This window comes from Cariama cristata, unplaced genomic scaffold, assembly GCF_000690535.1.
Source record: "Cariama cristata isolate BGI_N322 unplaced genomic scaffold, ASM69053v1 scaffold2731, whole genome shotgun sequence".
NCBI classification, from domain to species: domain Eukaryota; kingdom Metazoa; phylum Chordata; class Aves; order Cariamiformes; family Cariamidae; genus Cariama; species Cariama cristata.
This window is the reverse complement of record NW_009600840.1, coordinates 31,180-52,691: the sequence shown is the minus strand read 5'-3', so window position 1 is coordinate 52,691 and position 21,512 is coordinate 31,180. Positions and strand designations below refer to the sequence as shown.

The 21,512-nt window shown below is 39.6% G+C and overlaps 1 protein-coding gene across 1 annotated transcript in view; it reads right to left on the bottom strand.

Moving 5' to 3' along the window:
• The window catches only part of CEP350 (centrosomal protein 350kDa), a 65,529-nt gene that overhangs the window by 23,926 nt on the left and 20,091 nt on the right, over positions 1-21,512 (bottom strand). The window contains 15 exon segments of the mRNA XM_009710169.1: positions 4,252-4,409; positions 5,204-5,350; positions 5,739-5,826; positions 6,735-6,919; positions 7,511-7,707; positions 8,247-8,410; positions 10,110-10,238; positions 10,602-10,738; positions 13,097-13,228; positions 13,474-13,584; positions 16,448-16,611; positions 16,726-16,946; positions 18,494-18,683; positions 19,629-19,786; positions 21,008-21,161. Coding sequence (XP_009708471.1) covers positions 4,252-4,409; positions 5,204-5,350; positions 5,739-5,826; positions 6,735-6,919; positions 7,511-7,707; positions 8,247-8,410; positions 10,110-10,238; positions 10,602-10,738; positions 13,097-13,228; positions 13,474-13,584; positions 16,448-16,611; positions 16,726-16,946; positions 18,494-18,683; positions 19,629-19,786; positions 21,008-21,161 — 2,335 coding nt within the window.

Here is a 21,512-nt window from a genome sequence, read left to right as displayed (position 1 = left end):
GCAGGAATAAGGGATTAGAATCATAGAATGGTTTGGCTGGAAGGGACCTTAAAGATCATCTAGTCCAACCTCCCCATCATGGGCTGAGACACTTTCCACTAGACCAGGTTGCTGTAAAGCCCCATCCAACCTGGCCTTGAACACTACCAGGGATGGGGCATCCACAGCTTCTCTGGGCAACCTGTTCCAGGGCCTCACCATCCTCATCAGAGAAAGTGTCTTCCTTACACTCAGTCTAGATCTTCCCTCTCTTAGTCTGAAACTGTTACCCCTTGTCTTGGCACTATAGGCTCTTGTAAAAAGTCTCTCTCCACTTTTCTTATAAGCCCACGTTATATATTGAAAAGCCACAATAAGGTCTCCCTGCAGTCTTCTCTTCTCCAAGCTGAACAACCCCAATTCTCTCAGCCTGTCTTCAGAGGAGAGGTGCTCCAGCTGTTGGATCATATTTGTGGCCCTCCTCTGGACCCACTCTTAACAGGTCCATGTCTGTCTTGTACTGGAGACCTCAGAGCTGGACATAGTACTGCAGGTGGGGTCTCATGAAAGCACAGTAGAGGGGGAGAATCCCCTCCCTCAACCTGCTTGTCACGCTGCTTTTGATGCGGCCCAGGACACGCTTGGCCTTCTGGGCTGCAAGTGCACATTGCTGGGTCATATCCAATTTTTCGTCCACTAGCATCCCCAAGTCCTTCTCTGCAGGGCTGCTCAGTCTATTCATCCCTCAGTCTATACTGATACCAGGGATTGCCCTGACCCAGCTGCAGGACTTTGTACTTGGCCTTGTTGACCTTCGTAAGGTTCACATCAGCCCACTCCTCAAGCCTGTAAGGGTCTCTCTGGATGGCACCCCTTCCCTCCAGCAAATCAACTACACCACTCAGCTTGGTGTCCTCCACAAACTTGCTGAGGGTGGACCCAATCCCACTGTCCATGTCATTAATAAAGATCTGGAAACAGTGAGGAAAGTGTCAAAAATGTTCACTAACGAAGAACCTCTTGACTTTCTAGGACTGAACAGAGCATGCTCTATCAAAGAGTCTATCACTTGAGAAAGATACAGTTACCTGACCAATTGGTTGTAGATATACAGCTGGAATTTGGGGTGGAGGTTGGGAAAACAGACACTGAGAGAGGCCCAGTGGTGAGACGTAAAGACAGAGAAGAAGTAGTGAACAGGAGAGCAGTGTCTACAAAATAAGGAGGAAGAGTTTAAAACTAGAATAGCAAAAAGCAGAAAGAACAAGAAACGGATAGCATCTAGCAAAGAACTTTAAAATTAATTGCATTTAACATTGTATAGTTATTACCCAATATCTGAAGTAGAAAAACTATACACTGTTATGCAGAAGGTAATAGAACACATACACTTATAACATTTCATTTTCTGTTAATTAAAAGCAAGCTACTTTCACACTGCTATATTTTTCTTCAAATTTTGGAAGGAGTTTTAGTACTTTGATGCAGACTTCCACATGCACCAGTTAACACATCTCAACATGACCTTTTTGCAGCTCCTGCTATTCTAACTGTTGATAGAGTATATTATTAGCATTAAATAGCATGCTGGTCTTGTGATATGAACAACTTTGTTAGTCTGAAACTTTAAACGCATTTTCATTCACTTGGCGAAACCTCAGTAAAATTACTTCTCCAAAGGTAAGCACCAGTGAAAGAGGAGGAAAAAAAAAAAAAAAAGAGATTTAATAATGTATTTTTAAAACATAAGCAATTCCAGGAGAAGTCCGAGATATACTTGTAATGCAACTTCTAGCTGCTATTTTGGTTTTTTGCAACAAAGTGCAGACTTGGTCTCAGAACACTCACATATTGCCTCTTTCCTTTGAAGTACTAACTGCAGAAAGACAATGTTTTGTTTTTTTTAAAAAATCTACATAAACTTACAGCTGTGCTTAAAGTGGTATTTCCTAATGAATTACCATTTTAAGCCAATTCCTAATGAATTATCATAATTATAGCAACATACCATGCTCCTTATAGCTCTATCAACTACAATGCAAGCTACGAAGCATATTAAGGAAAAGCAAAAGAAAATAAGCATTTAATCAGTTCTTCTATTGCACAGATTATCATTAAAGTTGCATATGCAAGGAAAGCAAGGGGAACTGGTAAATTCTCTTTGACAGAGCATGCTCCTGTTCACATGCAGGCTACGCAGACTCATCAATTAAAATTAAAACAGAACTATTCTTTCATTCCCCTTTTAGTAGAAGAGAAATATTAAAGCTGCCTCCTAAATAAGGAAGCCAAAGGATTTCCACCTTGCTATGGAGTACTGCAAATCCAGCACAGTAGGCTTTCCCAATTCCTTCCTCTAGTTCCTTTGTACTTGTCATTCAGCTTCTTTCCTTCTGCCATAGCTCACAGCCTGATTGATTCCCTTCAAATGGCGGCTTCCTATCATTACACCCCAAACCAAATGTCTTACTCTATTATGCTGATATTCTTCTTACGCGTTTTACAAACAAGGACATAAAAAAAGATACCAAGTCAGCATTGTTTTTCAAGAAGTACTGCTATCACTACCAAAATACATGCAAAAAGGTGTGCAAAAGCTATACAATTAAGCAGATCAAGTTCTAAAAAATCATTTATGTTTACACAAAATACTACTTCCTTTGAACATATATAGCAATCCAAGACAAAACCATAAAAATAAAAATACATGACCACGTATGTTATATCACATACAATTTCCACTTGTTCCACCTAAAAGCAATTGTTTCAGCTCAAATCCTGCTATCCACCTTTTGAAAAGTATTCTCCAGGGGAGCAATGTTTTGGACTGATGATTAAAATATCTTTAAGGGCAGAACACACTTTGCATCTACTACTATCCTTTGTAATGGTAAGGACAATTATTTATTAATATGTAATTCTTTCTGCAACCATATCATTGCTTAGAAATGAAGGTACTTTGAAAAACTAAGATTTCAAAAACAGTATCGACAAAACCACTACCTGCTAAAAAGCGACAAAGGAAGTCTGGAATGTAAAAGTGTATTTGTCATCTCTTATAGTATTCATACAGTATTAATACTATATCTCAAAATTCATAAGCTGTAACTTGAAATTTTGTATGTTGAATCTCAGGCAGAAAAAAATAAAGACCCTCTTTTTAAGAAAAAAAATAAGATCAGAAGAAAAATCTTGTTTTCTTGAAACCCTACAAGTCAACATGGCTTACAGAGCACATCCTTTTCAGTTCCCATCTTAAGCCATTTACCAACCTCAAAACGTATTTCAAGAAAGAGTTTGCTGCTGTAACGATGGGGTGGTTTTCACATGACTTGGAATGCCAAGAGATTATGTTTTGGAAATATGACACTTCAGAAACTTGAAATAATTTGTGATTTTGGCTGTTCGTGAATAAAACAGCAATCAATTCAGGCTAGAACATGAAGACCACGTAACTAGAACATGTTTTTTGTTTTTTCCTACTTATTCCAAATCATCACGTACTACTACTGTTTTTTATCTTCATCATATACAAATACATGCAAGTGTGGGAAATGTGCTTCTCAACCGATTACAAGCAAATAGGGTGCTAAAGAGTCACAGACAGCTTGCCTTCACAAATGGCAGTGCTTGCTTTTTGATGTTTTATCCAGCTGTGTTAAGAGTTTCAAGAGAAAAAACATTACAAATATCACCCATATCGACTAAAATATAGTGACCTACCTTAGTCATAAGTTCAAAAAAATTGTTTAAGTGAAGACTATTTCTTGTGGTAACTGGCAGAGGCCAGACTTTTAATAGATTAGTCTCAAATAAGAATCTAATGCTTCAAACTAATGAGCACATGCTGGTAGAGCATTTGGGATGTTTAGTGCAGACAAAGTAATTCCTACATTGAAAAGATGCAGAAACAATTTTTCATTCAAAACAATTTAAACAGGTGAAATGAACAGATTCAGTCTTAGTTTTCAGAAGCGGTAACTGCATATATACTTAATTATTTCCTCTGAAGACTAACAACCTTTTTCAACTTTCTTCCAACCTGTGGACCACACAGGAGGAAAAGAAAGGTCTTATTAATAGCCTGTCTTCTCAGTCACACACATAACACCTCCATTAATTCAGCTGTTTTTCAGGCAACTCAGATCAAAGTATATGTGATATCAATACCTCTAATTTTTCTGATGGCCATTTCTAGTGCAGATATCAGCCAAACCAACTCGTTTTATTAATATAGTAAACTTTTGTATAAGAAAAAAGAAAATTAGTTACTTTTCATCCATTCTGCTGCGCATTTTTTTAAGTTTCTGCATAATGCTGCTAGTCTCACTGCTGGAGATTGAGACTGGGGAAGGGCTGCGTGTTTCTGCATCAGTTGGAAGTGGGCTAGAACCATTGCTCTGTTTGAGGTCATCCTCGCTGTGAAATTCCTGAAATTAAGTGTTAAAAAAAAAAACAGGCAACACTAAAAGTAAGAAAAATTATTCTACAATTTTTTTAAAAAAATTGTGTTAATTTAGCTTACTTCTTCCCAGATTATATCAAATACTATTTTAGATAAGTCTGTCCACCTGCAGATTTAACTTCATCTTCCAACTTCATTTTTATTTGACACAAAAATTTTTAGTACACCCTTTTCCTCCATAATTTAGGTTCTCCCCTAACCATATCTAGAACAAAAAACCCCACCAGAATTCAGTTACCCAAACATGAAACCAATCCTTTCAATACTACTATTATTAAACTTGCATCTCCTCAAAATTTTGTAAGGAGACAGACAGTTACCACAATCCCATCTTACTATCTTGTAGCAACTTAGTGTAATGACACTAACACATACACAAAGCAGCAAGTTTTAGGTTTAGCACTTACATTTAGTACTTTGGGGTCTGACAAATAATCAAACAAAATCAGAGCCCGAGAGATCTAAGCATAAAACCCCCCTAATATTCCCAAAGTCATTAGGTTAAGCCTGAGAATTAACAAACACCATCTACTGCCCAGTTAAAACATTTTATAACTTTTCCAAATTAATTTCCTTAAATAATGCTTTAAAGAAATTAAACATAAAATTGCCGAGATAGAGACTGAGATCATTTGAGGCAGACAAAACTTCCAAGTGATAGGTCCAATCTAGTAGCTTTCCATTCCTATAAGCACTGAAGTCAAATACCAGCTGCACAGCCAAAGAGGGAAGACTCCAGCTTCTGTACTGAACACTTACCAGCTTGTTTTCTCCTGCAGACTTCAGTTTTTCCTGCAGTTTCATTGTAGTCTGACGGATTCGTTCTATTTCTGCCTGCTGTTTAAGGATCAGCTGTCTTTCCTTCCGAGCAGCCTTGTTAGCCTCTTGAAGACGCTTAATTTCTGCCTTTTAGGTATAAAAGATTAAGCATAAGAACTGTGACAGACAGCTTTCAAGAACACAGTCTAAAGCTGCCACAGTGTCCTTGCTACAGGTTTAAAATTACCACAATTACACGATGAAGTAACTAGACTGAACTTCAGCAGCAAAGAACAGAAGATCAATTAATACTTCTAAGTCTCAACCAGTGAGATTACTGATACAGAAGGACCCTTTAAAACAATGTGTTAAATACTACTGAAACTCAAATAAAACTTATCAGCAAGAAATACTGCTAGCTTCCTATCCAAAAGCCTGGTATGGAGTTTTCTCAATTCTTCACTTTTACAGTGTCTGAAACATTTAATGGCTACACAGGGGTTTCAACAGGATTTTCCTAGAGGGCATCAGTTACCTTTTCTTGTTGTAATCTCAGCAGCAGACCACGCTGCCTCTTTCGAATAGGAGGCATCTTATCATCCTCTCCCTTGTCTCGCAAATGTCTGCAAACAGATTGAAAGAAAGGATTAAATAAGAAAAAAAGTGCACAACAACAAGCCTTTTACTCTTTAAAGTAAAAAGAAAAAGTTTACTTTTCCTAACCTGCAGAAGAGGATATGCCTGTACTTAATCATTGGTATGCTCTACAGTGGAATATTTTGTACTGTTTAGTCGGACACGCACAGTTAAAAGGCCAGCACAGGTAATATGAGATCACACATGAATGGGCAGAAGCTCTGCAGAGGCAGCACGCTCATCATTTGAGAAAGATAAAAGAAAGGACACTTGGGTGACTACCTCACAATCCTTTGTCAAACCCAAAATGACAAGAAATTGGAAGAAAATGTCTGGTGAACAATGGTAGTCTCATGCAGAGAGCGACCATGGAAAAGTATGACAGATTAAATCTGGCCAGCACTGTTTAGTGGTATCACCAGGTACTTCAAGCGGCATTTCAGGACAAAGCATACGTTCGGTTGGAAACAAACCATTAAGGACATGTACCCAGATTCACAAAATTTGGCCTGAGTCAACTAAAACAACTTCAGACAGACATCAAGCAAATCAAGTTCTAACTGTTTGACAGTTTTATACATTCTTGAATCAAGACTTGTAGAGTAATGGTTGAGAACTACCTCCTCTGACTGACAACAGACATCCAATGTTCTACTGTTTCAATTAAATTCTCTTTTAGCAAACAGCATTTAATGTAAACATCAAAGCACACTTAGAAACTGGGCTCTGTTCTTTCCAAGTGACAATAACATTTGTATAGACTACTGACGTCAGAAGACTAGTTCAACCATTGATACTTAAGGGAGGGGTGGAAGAAAAATCTTACAAAACAAGTTCAAGTAGAAGTACAAGAAAATGGTCCGTCAGCCATAGTGTATATTCAGAGCTGCCTTACTTCTTCTGGTGTTCCAGCCAAGCTAATTCAGCCTTGGTCTTCTCTTTCAGAGCCTTCTCCCGGAGCCGAAGCAGTGAGGACTGATGAGCTGCTCGCATCTCCTCCTCTTTCATGTACTGTCTTACCATCTCCATGGTAAATTTAGAGAAACTATCTTGCCCTCCTGAGAATGGCATGCTTAGCTCCTGGAAGGCAAGACAAATTTGGCATAATTTGATAACACAGAATTCCAAGGCTTTTTTCAATTACAAAGCTTAATTGATGTAAAAAAATATTGGTATGATGTAAACATGATGTGAAAAAAACCCAAAACATTGATAAGAAAAACAGATATAAGAAGGTAAGCTGTTTTTCCTCTGAGCTTTGTGCAGATCAGCTTTTTCTGGCCTGGGCTGCATGACAGTTTTGAGACATCCCCTCCTAGGCCAGAGAGATGAAGTATCCTCTTGTACTTCCTAGCTGTGTGCAGGCATAGTAGGAAGACCTAATCCACTGGGCTTTTATAACCTACCTCAAAAAGTCACTCCTCTTCTCCAAAGCCACAAAAGAACAGGCAGACGCCTGAATGGACTGTTCCATAAGTCAGGTCATCGCACTTGTGCAACAGTGACATACAGCATGAGTCATACAATTCTATGCTTTGAGATGCTCAAAGAACCACAGTGAGGAGAAAAAAAACTAAAGTTTGCAAACACAACTAAGAACAGCTCACTTGAAGCTCATCAGCTTAACCATTTCAGTTAACCATTTACCATAACTATGGCTGCTTGACCTACCTTGATAGATGACAGAGCCGTTTTTTCAGGGGAGACTTCCTCATCAGAATCATCACGATTACCCCGCTTCTTCTCCAAGTTATTTCTGCGATGACTCTCAGAGGGTAGCAAAGACCGAAAAGACTTCTCCTCAATCTCGTCCTCTGTCATGGACTCATCAAATTTCAGGGAATACTCTGTTGCAACAGAAGCGGAATCTGAGGGAGAAATCAAGGAAGTGGTTCTACATTCAGGTACATACCATGAATATAGTTTTTCCACTACCTCATCTCAGTGAAGTTAGGAGAGGCAGGAAAGACAGGGAGATAACTACTATAAAGCAGAAAAATGGATGTTTAGAAAAGATTGACCTTGAGTTAGAGAACATCATGAAATACTGTTATCTATCTTCGAAAGACCTAACAGACTTCCGTACACAGGTATAAACACATTTCTGGGGCTGCTGAAACATGTGGCATTCAGCCTGCATATTCAGCAAGTGAACGTCTGGCTCCAGCTAGCACAGCAGAAAGAAGAACGTCCCACAGACACTATCACTCTGATGTGCAGAATTTCAAAGGTTCCCACCTCACTGTGCCATCCTCTGTTAACTCTAAAGAGGCTACCAATTCACCTGAGGGTCAGCTTCCTTCACACATATTCTCTCATTTATTTCAACAGCTAATTCTGAAACAGCACCTCCCTCCCTTCCCCCTTACCACTTTCAGATTTATCACATATAAACAATACAGCTAACCTTTTTCGTCTGGCAGTGATAAAATACTGTCACTTGGCAAGGAATCATCCACACCAGTATGAGCCTGCTCTTCAATACTGCTAGTTATCTTTTCACGACGGGAAAGCTTCTTCTCATTCTCCTTAGAAAATGGAACCGAAGGACTCTCTTGGCGGCTGCTGGTACTACTGTGTTACCAAGAGATAATTTTTTTTAAAAAAAATTACATTGCATGTTTCAAAACATTTATATTACATTACTATTGTAAACACCACGATTAACATCCCAGCAATAATCAACAGGCAGAAGGTTTGGTTTAGTTTTTAAAATGCAGCTTTGCTACTTTAAAACTCCAAGCCTCATCAAGCTGTAGATTGACATCGGAACTTGTTATTTTTATGCTACCTTAGAATGAAAGTGGTTTGTAGGTATGCATGCTCTCTACTTGGCAATGAGTATTGATGATAAACCATTGCTAACATCTCTCTTTGCAGTTTTTAAAAGGATGAGCAAGATAGCGACACTGTTTTAAATTAGAAGAACTACAGAGGACAAAATCATTCCAGTTGGTCAAGATCAGAGAAGGGCTGTGAGAAACTTCATGGGACTTAACTAGATCAGGTTACTGAACAGAGAACAAAAAGCTAAAATCCAGTATTAAACACAGGCAAGATATTGAAAAGTAACACCGGAAATGAGTCAAATCTAAACCTCAGGGAAGCAGCACTCCAGGCACTTCAGGTAACATCTCAAGCCAGTGCAAAGCAGCAGTGAAAACAAAAACCCTAACAAAATGGTCAGATACTCAGAGAACAGAATAGAAAGTAATGCATGTTACAGAGCAGGCAGTTCTACAGGCCCCTGCACTGTGTTTCCAGAACAGAAACTCCAGTCTATGCTCTAATCCATTTCAAAAAGAGACAGAGCAAAATGAGAAGGGCACAAAATGCAAATATTTAGGACAGGGAAAAAGACTCGGACAAACAGAGACTTAAAGTGACTTTTAGGTTACAAAGGAAACACGATAGAAGTATGCAAGCAGGCCACAGCACAGAAATCAGAATAATCTCAGCTCAACAATTTCTCAAGGTATTTCATCCAACCAAAGTCAAGGCCGCATCCAAGTTCTGAACACCTGCAAGGACAGAGGAGCCCACAACTTCCCCGCACCCCTATTCCAGTGTTTGACCACTCTCTGGAACATCACCATTGCCTTTTGTCATCTCACTACGGACCTTCAAGAACAGTCCAGCCTCACGTTCCTCAACAACCTGCTTTTAGGATACTGCAAATAGCTCCCCGTCCCCTTAGCCTCTTCTTTTCTAGGTCAAGTCAGCTCAGTTCCTTCAGCCTCTTTTTTACACCATGTACTCCAGCCTCCTAACCATCTTGGTGGTTCACCACTAGACTTGTGTAAGCATCTTGCTGCCTTCTCTTTACCAAGGAGCCCAAAATTGGACACTGTATTCCAGACACAGTCTCACAAGAGCTGAACAGAGGCAAATAACCATTTCCCTTCACCTGCTTGCTAGACCCTTGCTAATCCAGCTGAAGGAGAAAGCAGATGTGGAACTCAATTATTCTTAAGTTAGAAAAGAGAAAAGCATCCAATTAGAACAAATACAGCAAATTCAAAACTGAAGATATTAATACACAACATACTATTATACTGCAGACCACAGCGCAGTAGGATTTTTAATTAAAGACAAAGCAAATTCTCGTAGGCATGTAAACCTTCAAGCTCTGGAATATAAGACAGGTCTACCTGTTCAAGGTTTAATACTGACCTTCCCTCTTTTAAAAAAAAGAATAAAATTTGAAGGAAGCATCTTTGTACTTTAGTTCTTATTTATAGCAAAAAAAACCACCCTGTGCAATCTAAACTCTTCTTACCTCTGATCATGAACCTTTGATCTTGAGGACTCTGAATAACTATCAAACATCGGTGAGTACGTCTGTTTTGAGTCACCTGTCTCCTCTTTACTTCGTGATACGGCACCAGACTCACATTTCCTGAGAAAGGGAAGTGGTTTGAGTAAATCTGCATTGTGTTAAACCAAAGCGTAATCAGTGTTCATCAGTATACCAGAAGTAGTAACAGCTAAAATTTCTTAGAAGATCACCTAAAGCTCAGACTAGTTAAATCATCCCACAAAACATTTAGAGCATCTTTTTCTACTCTTTTATCTAGAGCTTCACAGAACAAGTTAACGTCACCTTTGGTGTACACTATTGAGGGCATAAAGATGGAATCTGAATTCTTCTTCTTAAATACTCACTCATTATGACATCTTAAAACTTTTTTCAAGCATTGGTGAAGCAAAACCTAACAAATCTTACTTCCCCCTTCCTAAGGTGTGAAACATTAGGCAAAACCTGTTTGTATCAGTTCGGGCTCTCAGTTGTTTCATGAACTCTGAATGATGCTGCCGCTGATGGTCAAACAAGGTGGTGACTGGAGCAGCTGGAGCGCTGACAGTATCTGAGATCTGTGTTCGTGCTAACTCGGTCATCTGAGTACAGTAAAAAACAAAGGAATACAATGCACTTATCAGCATCAAAATCTTTTTGAAAGAGAGAATAGTCATTCTCGCAGGCAATTTACTGATTTATTGAACAAATGTGTAAGACAGTTTTGAGATGGTTTGTAATCACATACATGTCAATTTTGGTTGTAGGAGGTGCATATTGCTCTCTAAACACATGTTCTTTAATTTACGCAGAGTGGAATTACTGATATGAAACTACAGACATGCAAGATACTACTTATCATATCATTCTAATCAACCAAACTCTGAGCAGTAGAATGATCGCCATGTAATAAAACACTCCAGACTCACCATTACAAATAACTAAAAAAACCAAACAAAACAAAAACCTGAACACCAGAAACAATGTTTTCTTTTTCATTTGAAAGTACATCTTGCCCAAAGAGCAAGAAATACTACTTCCATTCTAAAGGAAGCAACAGGTTTAAGTTCCAATGCAAGCTGCCAAGTCTAAAATTGGCAGCATTAAATCAACAAATAGCCATAAATGTCTCCTTTTTAATATATGGCAGTCACTGTGTACCTGACTAGAAAGAAGAACTTCCTCAGAAATCACAGCAGAGAACACCGATTTTTAGAAGCTTTAGAATTTAATATTTTGATTCTTGTTCAAAGGTCTGCCTCTTGCAGAGCAGGGAACACTGGCTGGTTTCAAAGGTAGGAATAAGCCATATTTCAATAACTTCCAATACACATACTGAATTTCTCCATTAATTCTTCAATTAATGCATACATTAATTGTAATGCATAAAATTTTATAAAAACAAGTGAATGATTTTTTTTAATTGGATTGTCTGTATACATCACTCACTATTTTGTCCTTCATTAGTATGACAGCCAACCCTAAATGAACAAACTTGTATAGCAGCATGCTATGTTATCTCTTTTGCATAAGATAAACTTCTAATTGAAAGCAATGCAGAAACTTAACTCTATTCCTTTATACATAAGAAATTACAGTGTACAACCAAAAATATTCCCAGCACATCGGTGACCAGTATTTCCATTGCTGCATTCCAGTTACAATAAACAGTTGTTCAACTGAATATCAGGAGTCACTTGTGAACGTGGCTGGAAGAGCTACTGTGCTAGCCCATCATCACTAACCAGAGCATCCCCATCAACCTCTCCACTAGCACCCCTTACTCTCGGACTTCAAACTTAAAGCAAAACGAGAGATTAAAACCCTACACCAAATAAAAGCTGTCACTGTTTCTTCTCCCTTGTTTTTTAATTGGCTTCCACCCACTTCAGCTCTATAAACTACAAAAGTTCTTTGTCTTTACCCAAGACTTCACTACCTGCTATCAACAACCACTGCATGTATCTCAGATGCCTGAGCTTTTCTGTTCCTTTAACCTCACCCATTCTTGTCTATTCAAAAATCATTTAAACTTCACATAATTGGCAAAGCCCAGAACAAGTACATCAGTATTATTCCGCAGTCCCATTACCTATCATAAAAACAGCTTTGCTGAGCACCAGCATGTGCACAAGCTGTGAAGAAACTGTTATGTTCATACCCATCAGCCTTCTGCACTCCATCCCATAACCCTAATCCACAGTCATTGCAATTGCTAAACCATGAAGAAGTAAAAGCATTTTTTGGTTACTGTGTTTCTTACCTATGTGTGAAGCAGCTGCTACATGTTGGGAACAAGTATAAAAACTGATAAACTGATATACAAAAATGAAAGCTAATAAATACTCTATATGCCAGAAGAAGAACGGAGAGACTCAAAAAAAGAAAACTTCAAACTCTGTACCAAGTTTAAAGCTCTTGATATACAAAAATGAAAGCTAATAAATATTCTGTATGCCAGAAGAAGAATGAAGACAGACTCAAAAAAAGAAAACTTCAAACTCTACCAAGTTGAAAGCTCTGCTGAAGATCCTCCCTCCTCTTTTTTTTTTTATTTGTTGGTCTCCTACCTTCAAAAGTAAGCAAAATTGCCATATCCCTGCTTTTCTAATTTAATTTGCACATGAAACAGATACAGGATCAATCCCTGATGGAGTCCAACACTTTAATTTTAAAGATGTTGTGCTCACTATCATCAGCCTCTCCTGGAAGAACAAACTTCTTAACAGTTCCTTAACTGGAAGATCATAAGAATAGTGAACAGGGATTTAAGGCTGCTGACTGACTTCTAAGTAAGTATGCCAGAAAAGTTCCTTTAAAGTCCTATAATTTCTCACATTATGAAGGTGAAGAAGTTGCACTGAGAATGACACTGAACAGAGAACAACCTAGAGGCAAAACAAAATATTCAAAATAATACTGAAATTAGAACAACTTTTTCCTTTCACTCAGGACCTCACCTCACGGATCTGGTGAGCTGCATCTGCAGTGAGAAGTGCAGTTTCCGCCTGTTTGGCTGCTGCCTTGCATGATGTCTCTTGTACAGCCTCCTGCCGTGACTGGGCCAGATGCTGTAGTGACTCTGCATGGACCTATGCAGAAAACACGGCCAGTTCAGCTCTTCAAAATTTTCTGGCTATAACTTCTACAGTTTTATTTCTCAAAATCTGGGGCAAAAGAGTTTGACATGGGCCCCTAAGCACTTTTTTCAGCTATATTAAACCCCTTCAACACTTCCATATGTTTACAGCTGCAAACCGAGAATACTCGTAGGCACGGATTTACTTACAGCATTTTGCCTCTTACATACTCCACATTTTTTGAAGGGCAGCATTACCTGAGCTGCCTTCTGTCTTGCCTCGTCCAGTTGTCTCTGACTTTCTAAAGCTTCTTGTTCAGCCTTGATTTTCAAAAGAGCTAAGTCCCGTTCGTGGCGCTGCTGCTGTGCCTACAGATTAGGAAAACAAGTTTTAATCATGCAAGTTACATGTAAAGACCTTTTTCTGCCTTAGCCACTGGTTGCAACTACCTTTGAAAGATCTGGGTCTACTATACTGGTGGTGCCTCTTCCGGTAAAATAAAATTTTCAGCCTACTGACTGATCCTCTCCCTTTTTAAGTAGGCAGTAGACTATATACATTCCCCATACTCTCCCACCACAGTGTAGAAAGAAAGAGGATTTAGGAGATCAATTAATTCAACAAACTAGAACAAGCCATTTTGTCAACATAAGGAAATTTCAACCAAAAATATCCTTTTCATGGAATAAGACAAATGATTCAGCCTGAACAACTACACTGCATGGCATTGGGACCCAACACCAAACCCAGTAAATCATCAAGTTTTTATTTTACTGAAGCACACAACCAAAGCAGTGATTACAGATAATAGTATATTAATGACACATATTCTAGAGTCACCAGTTCCTTAGTGTCAACTTAAAATAAGAAAGGTAACAGAAATTAATCCTAAAAAAGTGAACATTATCAGAGATGCAGACATTATCAGAGGAGGATGCACAGCAAGCTCACTACCCTGGACTTCAGGAGAGCAGACTTTGGCCTCTTCAGAGAGCTGCTTGGTAGAGTACCATGGGACAAAGCTCTGGAGGGAAGAGGGGCCCAAGAAAGCTGGTTAATATTTAAGGATCACCTCCTCCAAGCTCAGGAGCGATGCACCCCAACAAAGAGGAAGTGTGGCAAAAACACCAGGAGGTCCACATGGATGACCAAGGAACTCCTGGACAAACTCAAACACAAAAAGGAAGCCTACCGAGGGTGGAATTAAGAACAGGTAGCCTGGGAGCAATATAGAGAAATTGTCCAAGAAGCCAGGGATCAGGTTAGGAAAGCTAAAGCCCTGATAGGATTACATTTGGCCAGGGACTTCAAGGGCAACAAGAAAAGCTTCTATAGGTACATCAGTGATAAAAGGAAGACTAGGGAAAATGTGGGTCTCCTCTCTGGAAGGAAATGGGAAACCTGGTTACTCAGGACACGGAGAAGGCTGAGGTACTCAACGACTTTTTTTGCCTCAGTCTTCCCCAGCAAGTGCTCCAGCCTCCCTGCCCAAGTCACAGAAGGCAAAGGCAGGGACTGGGAGAATGAAGAACCACCCACTGTAGGGGAAGATCAGGTCTGAGACCATTTAAGGAACCTGAAGGTGCACAAGTCCATGGGACCTGGTAAGATGCATGCACAGGTCCTCAGGGAACTGGTGGAGGAAGTGGCTAAGCCACTGTCCATCATATTTGAGAAGTCGCAGCAGTCTGGGGAAGTTCCCACTGACTGGAATAGAGGAAACATAACCCCCATTTTTAAAAAGGGAAAAAAGGAAGGGAACTACAGGCCAGTCAGTCTCACCTCTGTGCTCAGCAAGATCATGGAGCAGATCCTCCTGGAAACTATGCTAAGGCATATGGAAAATAAGGAGGGGATTGGTGACAGCCAACATGGCTTCACTAAGGACAAATGAAGGCCTGAGCAATTTGGTGGCCTTCTACGATGGGGTTACAGTGTTGGTGGATAAGGGGAAAGCAACCGACATCATCTACCTGGACTTGCACAAAGCATCTGACACTGCCACACAACATCCTTGTCTCTAAATTGGAGACACATGGATGTGATGGATGCATCACTCGGTGGATAAGGAATTGGCTGGATGGTCGCACTCAGAGTTGTGGTCAATGGCTCGATGTCCAAGCGGAGACTAGTGACAAGTGGCATTCCTCTGGGGTTGGGATTGGGACTGGCACTGTTTAACACCTTTGTCGGCGACACAGACAGTGGGATGGAGTGCACCCTTGGCAAGTTTGTCGACAACATCAAGCTGTGTGATGCAGTCGACACGCTAGAGGGAAGGGATGCCATCCAGAGGGATCTTGACAGGCTTGAGAGGTGTGCCTGCACAAACCTCATGAAGTTCAACAAAGCCAAGTGCAAGGTCCTGCACATGGGTCGGGGCAATCCCAAGCACAAATACAGGCTGGGGGGAGGACGGATGGAGAGCAGCCCTGAGGAAAAGGACTCAGGGGTGCTGGCTCACAAGAAGCTCAACAGGAGCCGGCAATGTGTGCTGGCAGCCCAGAAAGCCAACCTTATCCTGGGCTGCATCCAAAGCAGCATGGCCAGCAGGTCGAGGGGGGCAATTCTCCCCTTCTACTCCACTCTGGTGAGACCTCCCCCCTGTCCCCCGTAGTACTGCCCAAGTACTGCCCCAAGTCGGAGGCCCCCAGCACAAGAAGGACATGGACCTGTTGGAGTGAGTCCAGAGGAGGGACATGGAGATGATCCGAGGGCTGGAGCACCTCTCCTGTGAAGACAGGCTGAGAGACCTTAGAGCAGCCTTCCAGTACCTAAAAGGGGCCTACAAGAAAGCTGGGGAGGGACTTTTTACAAGGGCATGGAGTGACAGGATAAGGGGCAATGGCTTTGAATTGGAAGAGGGAAGATTTAGATTAGATATAAGGAAGAAATTCTTCACAATGAGAGCAGTGAGGCACTGGAACAGGTTGCTCAGAGAACATGTGGATGCCCCACCCCTGGAAGTGTTCAAGGCAGGTTGGAGGGGGCTGTGAGCAACCTGGTCTAGGGGAAGGTGTCCCTGCCCATGGCAGAGGGGCTGGAACGAGATGATCTTTAAGGTCCCTTCCAGACAGACCATTCTATGATTCTGTGATGATTCTGTGCTCCATCATGCCCATTACAATTTCTCTGCATTGCTAACAAAAGAGTAACTCATCCTAGTTTGATTAATTTTCTTGCAAAATAAAAAAAAAGGAAGGTTAAGAAAAAGAAATATTTTTCCATTACCTTTAGAATCTGAGCCAAAGAAACACTCTCCTGCTGGGCAAGCGATATGCCTCGTACTCGTTCTACATCTGAAAGCTGTCGCACAGACTCCTCAATAGCACTAAGGTAGTTCAATTCTGCTGATAAACGATGCTGAAGACCAGCAGGGGAGAAGCGCATACATCCTGCGGGATAAGACTTACCAGTCAACCTCCACAGATTTTAGTGCCCCAAATCAAAAAACAAAGGAAAAAAAAACCCTCCTCCAGGATTAGAATGGTTTTAACAAAACAACTCACCGCTTGTTGAGGCTGCTCCTGCTACAGACCTGCTAGTTCCCAGACTCAAGTCAGGGAAGGCTACGTTAGGCTTCAGCCCTGATGTTGCACTTCCAGAAAAGCCAGCAGGTGACTTCACTCTTTCTGCTGTATTGCCTATGGAATCAAACTGCAACATTTTTTGGGAACCGGGAGACGGGGAAGAAGTCGGCGTCTTCTGGGATCTTCCCTTGTCTGAGAAACTGCCAATGAAACAAAAAAAAGGAGTCAATATTCTCCTAAGTTCAGTTGTTTGACAAGACAATAAAGCAATATCCTAGTTCTTCCATTTATATACACCAAACGGACACACGCAAAAGGCAGAGTCTTTTATGGTTTGCACAGGATCAGTCTGCCTTTAGGAAATGGCCTCATGAGATGGGTTTTGTACCTATATCCCAGTTTAGGGTGAAGTTTCTGAAGCACCCTATTTTTTCCCTCAAATATTAAACCTAGTTAGCACACACATACAAAAAAATTAACATAGTATCTACATGTTCCACATGGCCAGACAAGCGGTTTCAGTGTGCCTCCTGTTAGGAACCTCGCATTGCAGGATGCACTCACCTGCATCTGCATTTACACATCTGTTTTGAGAGTCTCAGTGAAGAACTTTGTTTTAGTCACAGGAAATTAAGGCAATATTTTGATATCAGAATATGATGAATGGTTATTTTTAAAAAGTAAACAGGTTACTATCAGCGTATGGATGCAACTGAATGTGATAAGCCACTGCCCTGAGTCTCAACCTCTTTCATCAAAATGCAATGAAATTGAAGGTCAAAACTTGACTTAAACAGTAAAATACTACAGAAACATTTCTTCTTAAGAGACAGTTGAAGATACTGCTTTCCTAACATACAGAAAATGACGCTCCTTAAATTTATTATTCCAATTTTTTTAAGTCAAAGAGGATTAACAGTGGCTGCTTAAATCCCTTAAGAAGACTTTCTGCTTTACTTGGCACACCTTAGGAGGTCACAGGACCTTTCAAACCCAATACTGGGTATCAGTGAAAGTCACCAACATAAGTCAATACCTCAGAACCACTCTATACTCACTCAGAACGAGTGAGAGACCATTTGTACTATCTGTTGCTTTTTAGAAAAAAGTGCAGTGAAAACTAAGCTGAGCACTTCACAACCATCTTGATTGCACAATTAGCAGAAAAACTGCATTCATAGTTAGATATAACAGAGGATGCAACAGAAAACTAGTATTTTTTCCTCTTTTTCTACACTCTTTTCTGAGGATCAGTTCATCTGTCAAAAAGCATCAACTCACAGAGCTGGCTAGGCTTATGAGTATTAGCTGAACACAAGTCAAGCCAAAAATGTACGTGGATCCTACTGAAAAGCGCAAGACGACTGCAAAGGTTGACTAGCTATTTTTTCCAGCCACACTTCTTACAGACTATTTGTAGAAGTACAAAACGAAAATTCTGTTTCAATGCTTAAGGTACTGAACCTGACAGGATACCTATACCGGACAGTTACCCTTACAAAACCAGAGGGGTCATTTGGGGAGGAATCCCTGTTTTCTATTTTCTGTTACTACAGATATCTACTTTGGGCTTTCATATTTAAAACACAGGAGGAAAAAACGTTTTCTGCACGCCTATCTTGCTGATATTTGATCATTTCTGTTACTTTCCTTTTGCATATCCAAAGACACTGCCATTTTTGATAACATGCGATAACACTATCAAGCTTAGTTATATTTGCACACAGTCTTATAAGGTTCACGTTACCTCATTAGGGAGTGTCCAGACAAGTTTTCTAATGTGCTGTCTGTATCTGGATTCTGCTCATGATCTTTACTAGAAATTCTGCTACTTGATAAGGACTTCTTTGTCTGTTGGGATCCCCACTCTAATTCAGACAGCATTTTATCTTCTTCAACAGGAAAGTGGTGAGAACTTCCATTAAAAGAGTCCAACCCTAAGAAGCAACAACATTGCAAAAAGTTTGTATTTGGTATTCTAAGTATGAATATCTTAGCCATCAGTAGCCCCAAAACAAATAATGGAGAACTTTTTACCCCACTTAAAGATGCCTTTGAGTTAGAAGTCTATAAATCCAACAAGGAAGAAACGTAAATTTGGAAGCTTTCTACAGGAGATTAAGTTCTCTTCTGCATATTGTGTCCACTGTCAACAAAACTGTCACCCAGCTTTCATTTCAGCACACTATCATTTTAAATAAAGAAAACAAGCATTTGACTCTTCAGTACTGATAATTAGAATAAAGCCTAACTTTCTCTGGGTAAGCTAGAGAATTTTGAAAAAACAGGGAGAGAGATAATTTGGAAAGCCCAATCTTATTTTTCTCATCCTTTTATTGACTTCAAAACTAGCTTTTCTTTATGTCGTTCATTGCTCACATGGTAAGAGTTTACCAAATATCAAGTTTCTTCACGTTTTTGCAATGTACAAGTTACTGTAGAAAGAAGTGTATTTATTATTTTCTCCACCATCAAAACTGTGATCCATAGATGAAGCATATATAGGCAAACTTATTGTTGCCTTCATAAGTGTGGCCATAACTCAGATTTCTCAGCACCCTCTTGGAATTTCCTCAGTATAGAATCTGAGAATAGTTCCCACGATATTAAAATTAACTAATTTGTTGTAAGAAGGCTGGTTTAGGAAAGGAAACATTTTCAATACTGTTAAACTCTTGCCTATTTAATTTCAGATGACTGCATTTTAAGGTCAGAGAATAATCAGAGACAAAAAGAATTTAGGAAGGAATCACGGGAGGAATAAATAAATCCTCCTATCACTATTGGATTACAGTTTCTAGATACATAGAATGACTACAATTTTCATAACAAGAAAACTCTAAAACTTCCTTGCAAAAAAATACCCTATAGTCAAGTACTGCACTTACGTTCCTTTTTCCCTCTCTTTTTAGAGGACGCGGATGAGCGAGAAGATGCTGCAGACCGTGGTCCAGATGAATGCTGAGAAGCAAGCTCTACAGATCGAGGTTCATGGGGAGACTTCCTACTAGGAACTTCTTCCTGAATGCTTGAATTACTGCTGCCAGCAACACTAAAAAGGAGCACATTGAAAGTGATTAACTAAGGACTTTCAACTCCCACATTAAACTGTGCATAAGAAATCCACTTCACTTTAAATTACACACAGATGACCAAAACCGCACTAATTAGCCTACCTTGAAAAGCATTGATTTTAAGATTAAAAACTATGAGAGCTAAAACAGTAGGAAGTTTGACATGATATTGAACATATTGAAACATACTTCCAATAACATGAAACAGTAAAAGATGGGTAACAACCATCCTTTCCAATGCTAACTCTTTAAGAGTCATTTGACTACAGACTTGAACAATGTAAGATTAACTCCAAATACGACCGCATTTTAGATAATCTCTGGGCATACAGATATCATCAACAAATTGACAGAAATACAAGTGATTTTCAATAAAGGACTACAAAAGATTTGTAAATAAGGGGGTAATGCATCATATACTAAATAATACCATGAGAAGACCGACCAAGAAGTTTAATCAGAAAGAAAACATTTTTTTGCAGCCAACATTTTCAGCGTGCAAAGTGCCTCTTACCTTCCTTTCTTCTGAGGTAAAGTATCACCAATGTAAACACACAGCACTTGTGGCCTTTCCAAAGGTGCCCAAAGATGTAAATACATCTCATTACAAAAAAAAGGGTCTTAGAAAATTTAGGAAGCCACATAAATTCAGTAGTAACATGGAGAGTGTAGGATTTAGAGTCTTCAAATTTTAGTCTGAACAAAAGGTTTTAAAAGTTCTTACTGACAATTTATGTTTCCATTACTAAGCATTACTGAACCCTTACCTAAAGCAATTATAGGCTTTTTACAAAATTTTGAAGTACTGAAGGTATTTCAATACTCAAATATATATTTTTTCTAAATTACAAAGACTAACCAATTGAGCATTACAGCAGTCACACAAGTTCAAGAACTGATTTTCACCTGACTACAAAGGGCAAGAACCTTGCCTAGAGCTACCTGTCAGACTAAAGAAGAATAAAAATTAGACAGAGAACAGGAATAGTTGACTCTAATCTTGTCTTAACCATGATGGTTGCTATATTAACTGCAAGGTCCTAAGGAAATATCTCATCACTTTGACTAGTATTACAATACAGTGTAACAGAAAAGATACTCAGTATATTACAAAACAAATTTTGCATTAACTATTTTCTGTCAAATTCTGCATTTTGATTTTTACAAGAAGCCTAACATGCAGCTACCTGAGGTCACGTGCAATCTTTTTGTCTGTTAGTGTGCCACTTCCCTGTGACGAGGCAAAATCATCTTCATAAGAAACCATGCTCTCCGGAGGGCTCATGACAGGGAGTAAAGGGCGCAGAAGGGCAGACCCTCCATTTGACCTTTCATCGAACACTAAAATGTGGACAAAGATGGAAAAAGACAAAAATGATACCAAACGCAAATGCGCATCAAACAAGTAATAAAGCTGCAGGAATAAAAATGTTCCCAACCACGAGTTACAAAGACTTCCTATCAAACACAAAAACATCAGGACAACAACAGTATAGCCATCCCATGGCAGTTTTAACACAACATAACAAGCAGAGTCTTCCTCTTTTTGTAAATTATTGAATATTCTACTTCATTAACACACTCCAGCTAAAACATTCTTGAAGAGCACAGTGCTTGAGAGTACAGCCATCTGCAGAAAATTTAAATACAATCATCTTTAAGGGAAATAAAATGAAGGAAAAAAAGAACCAA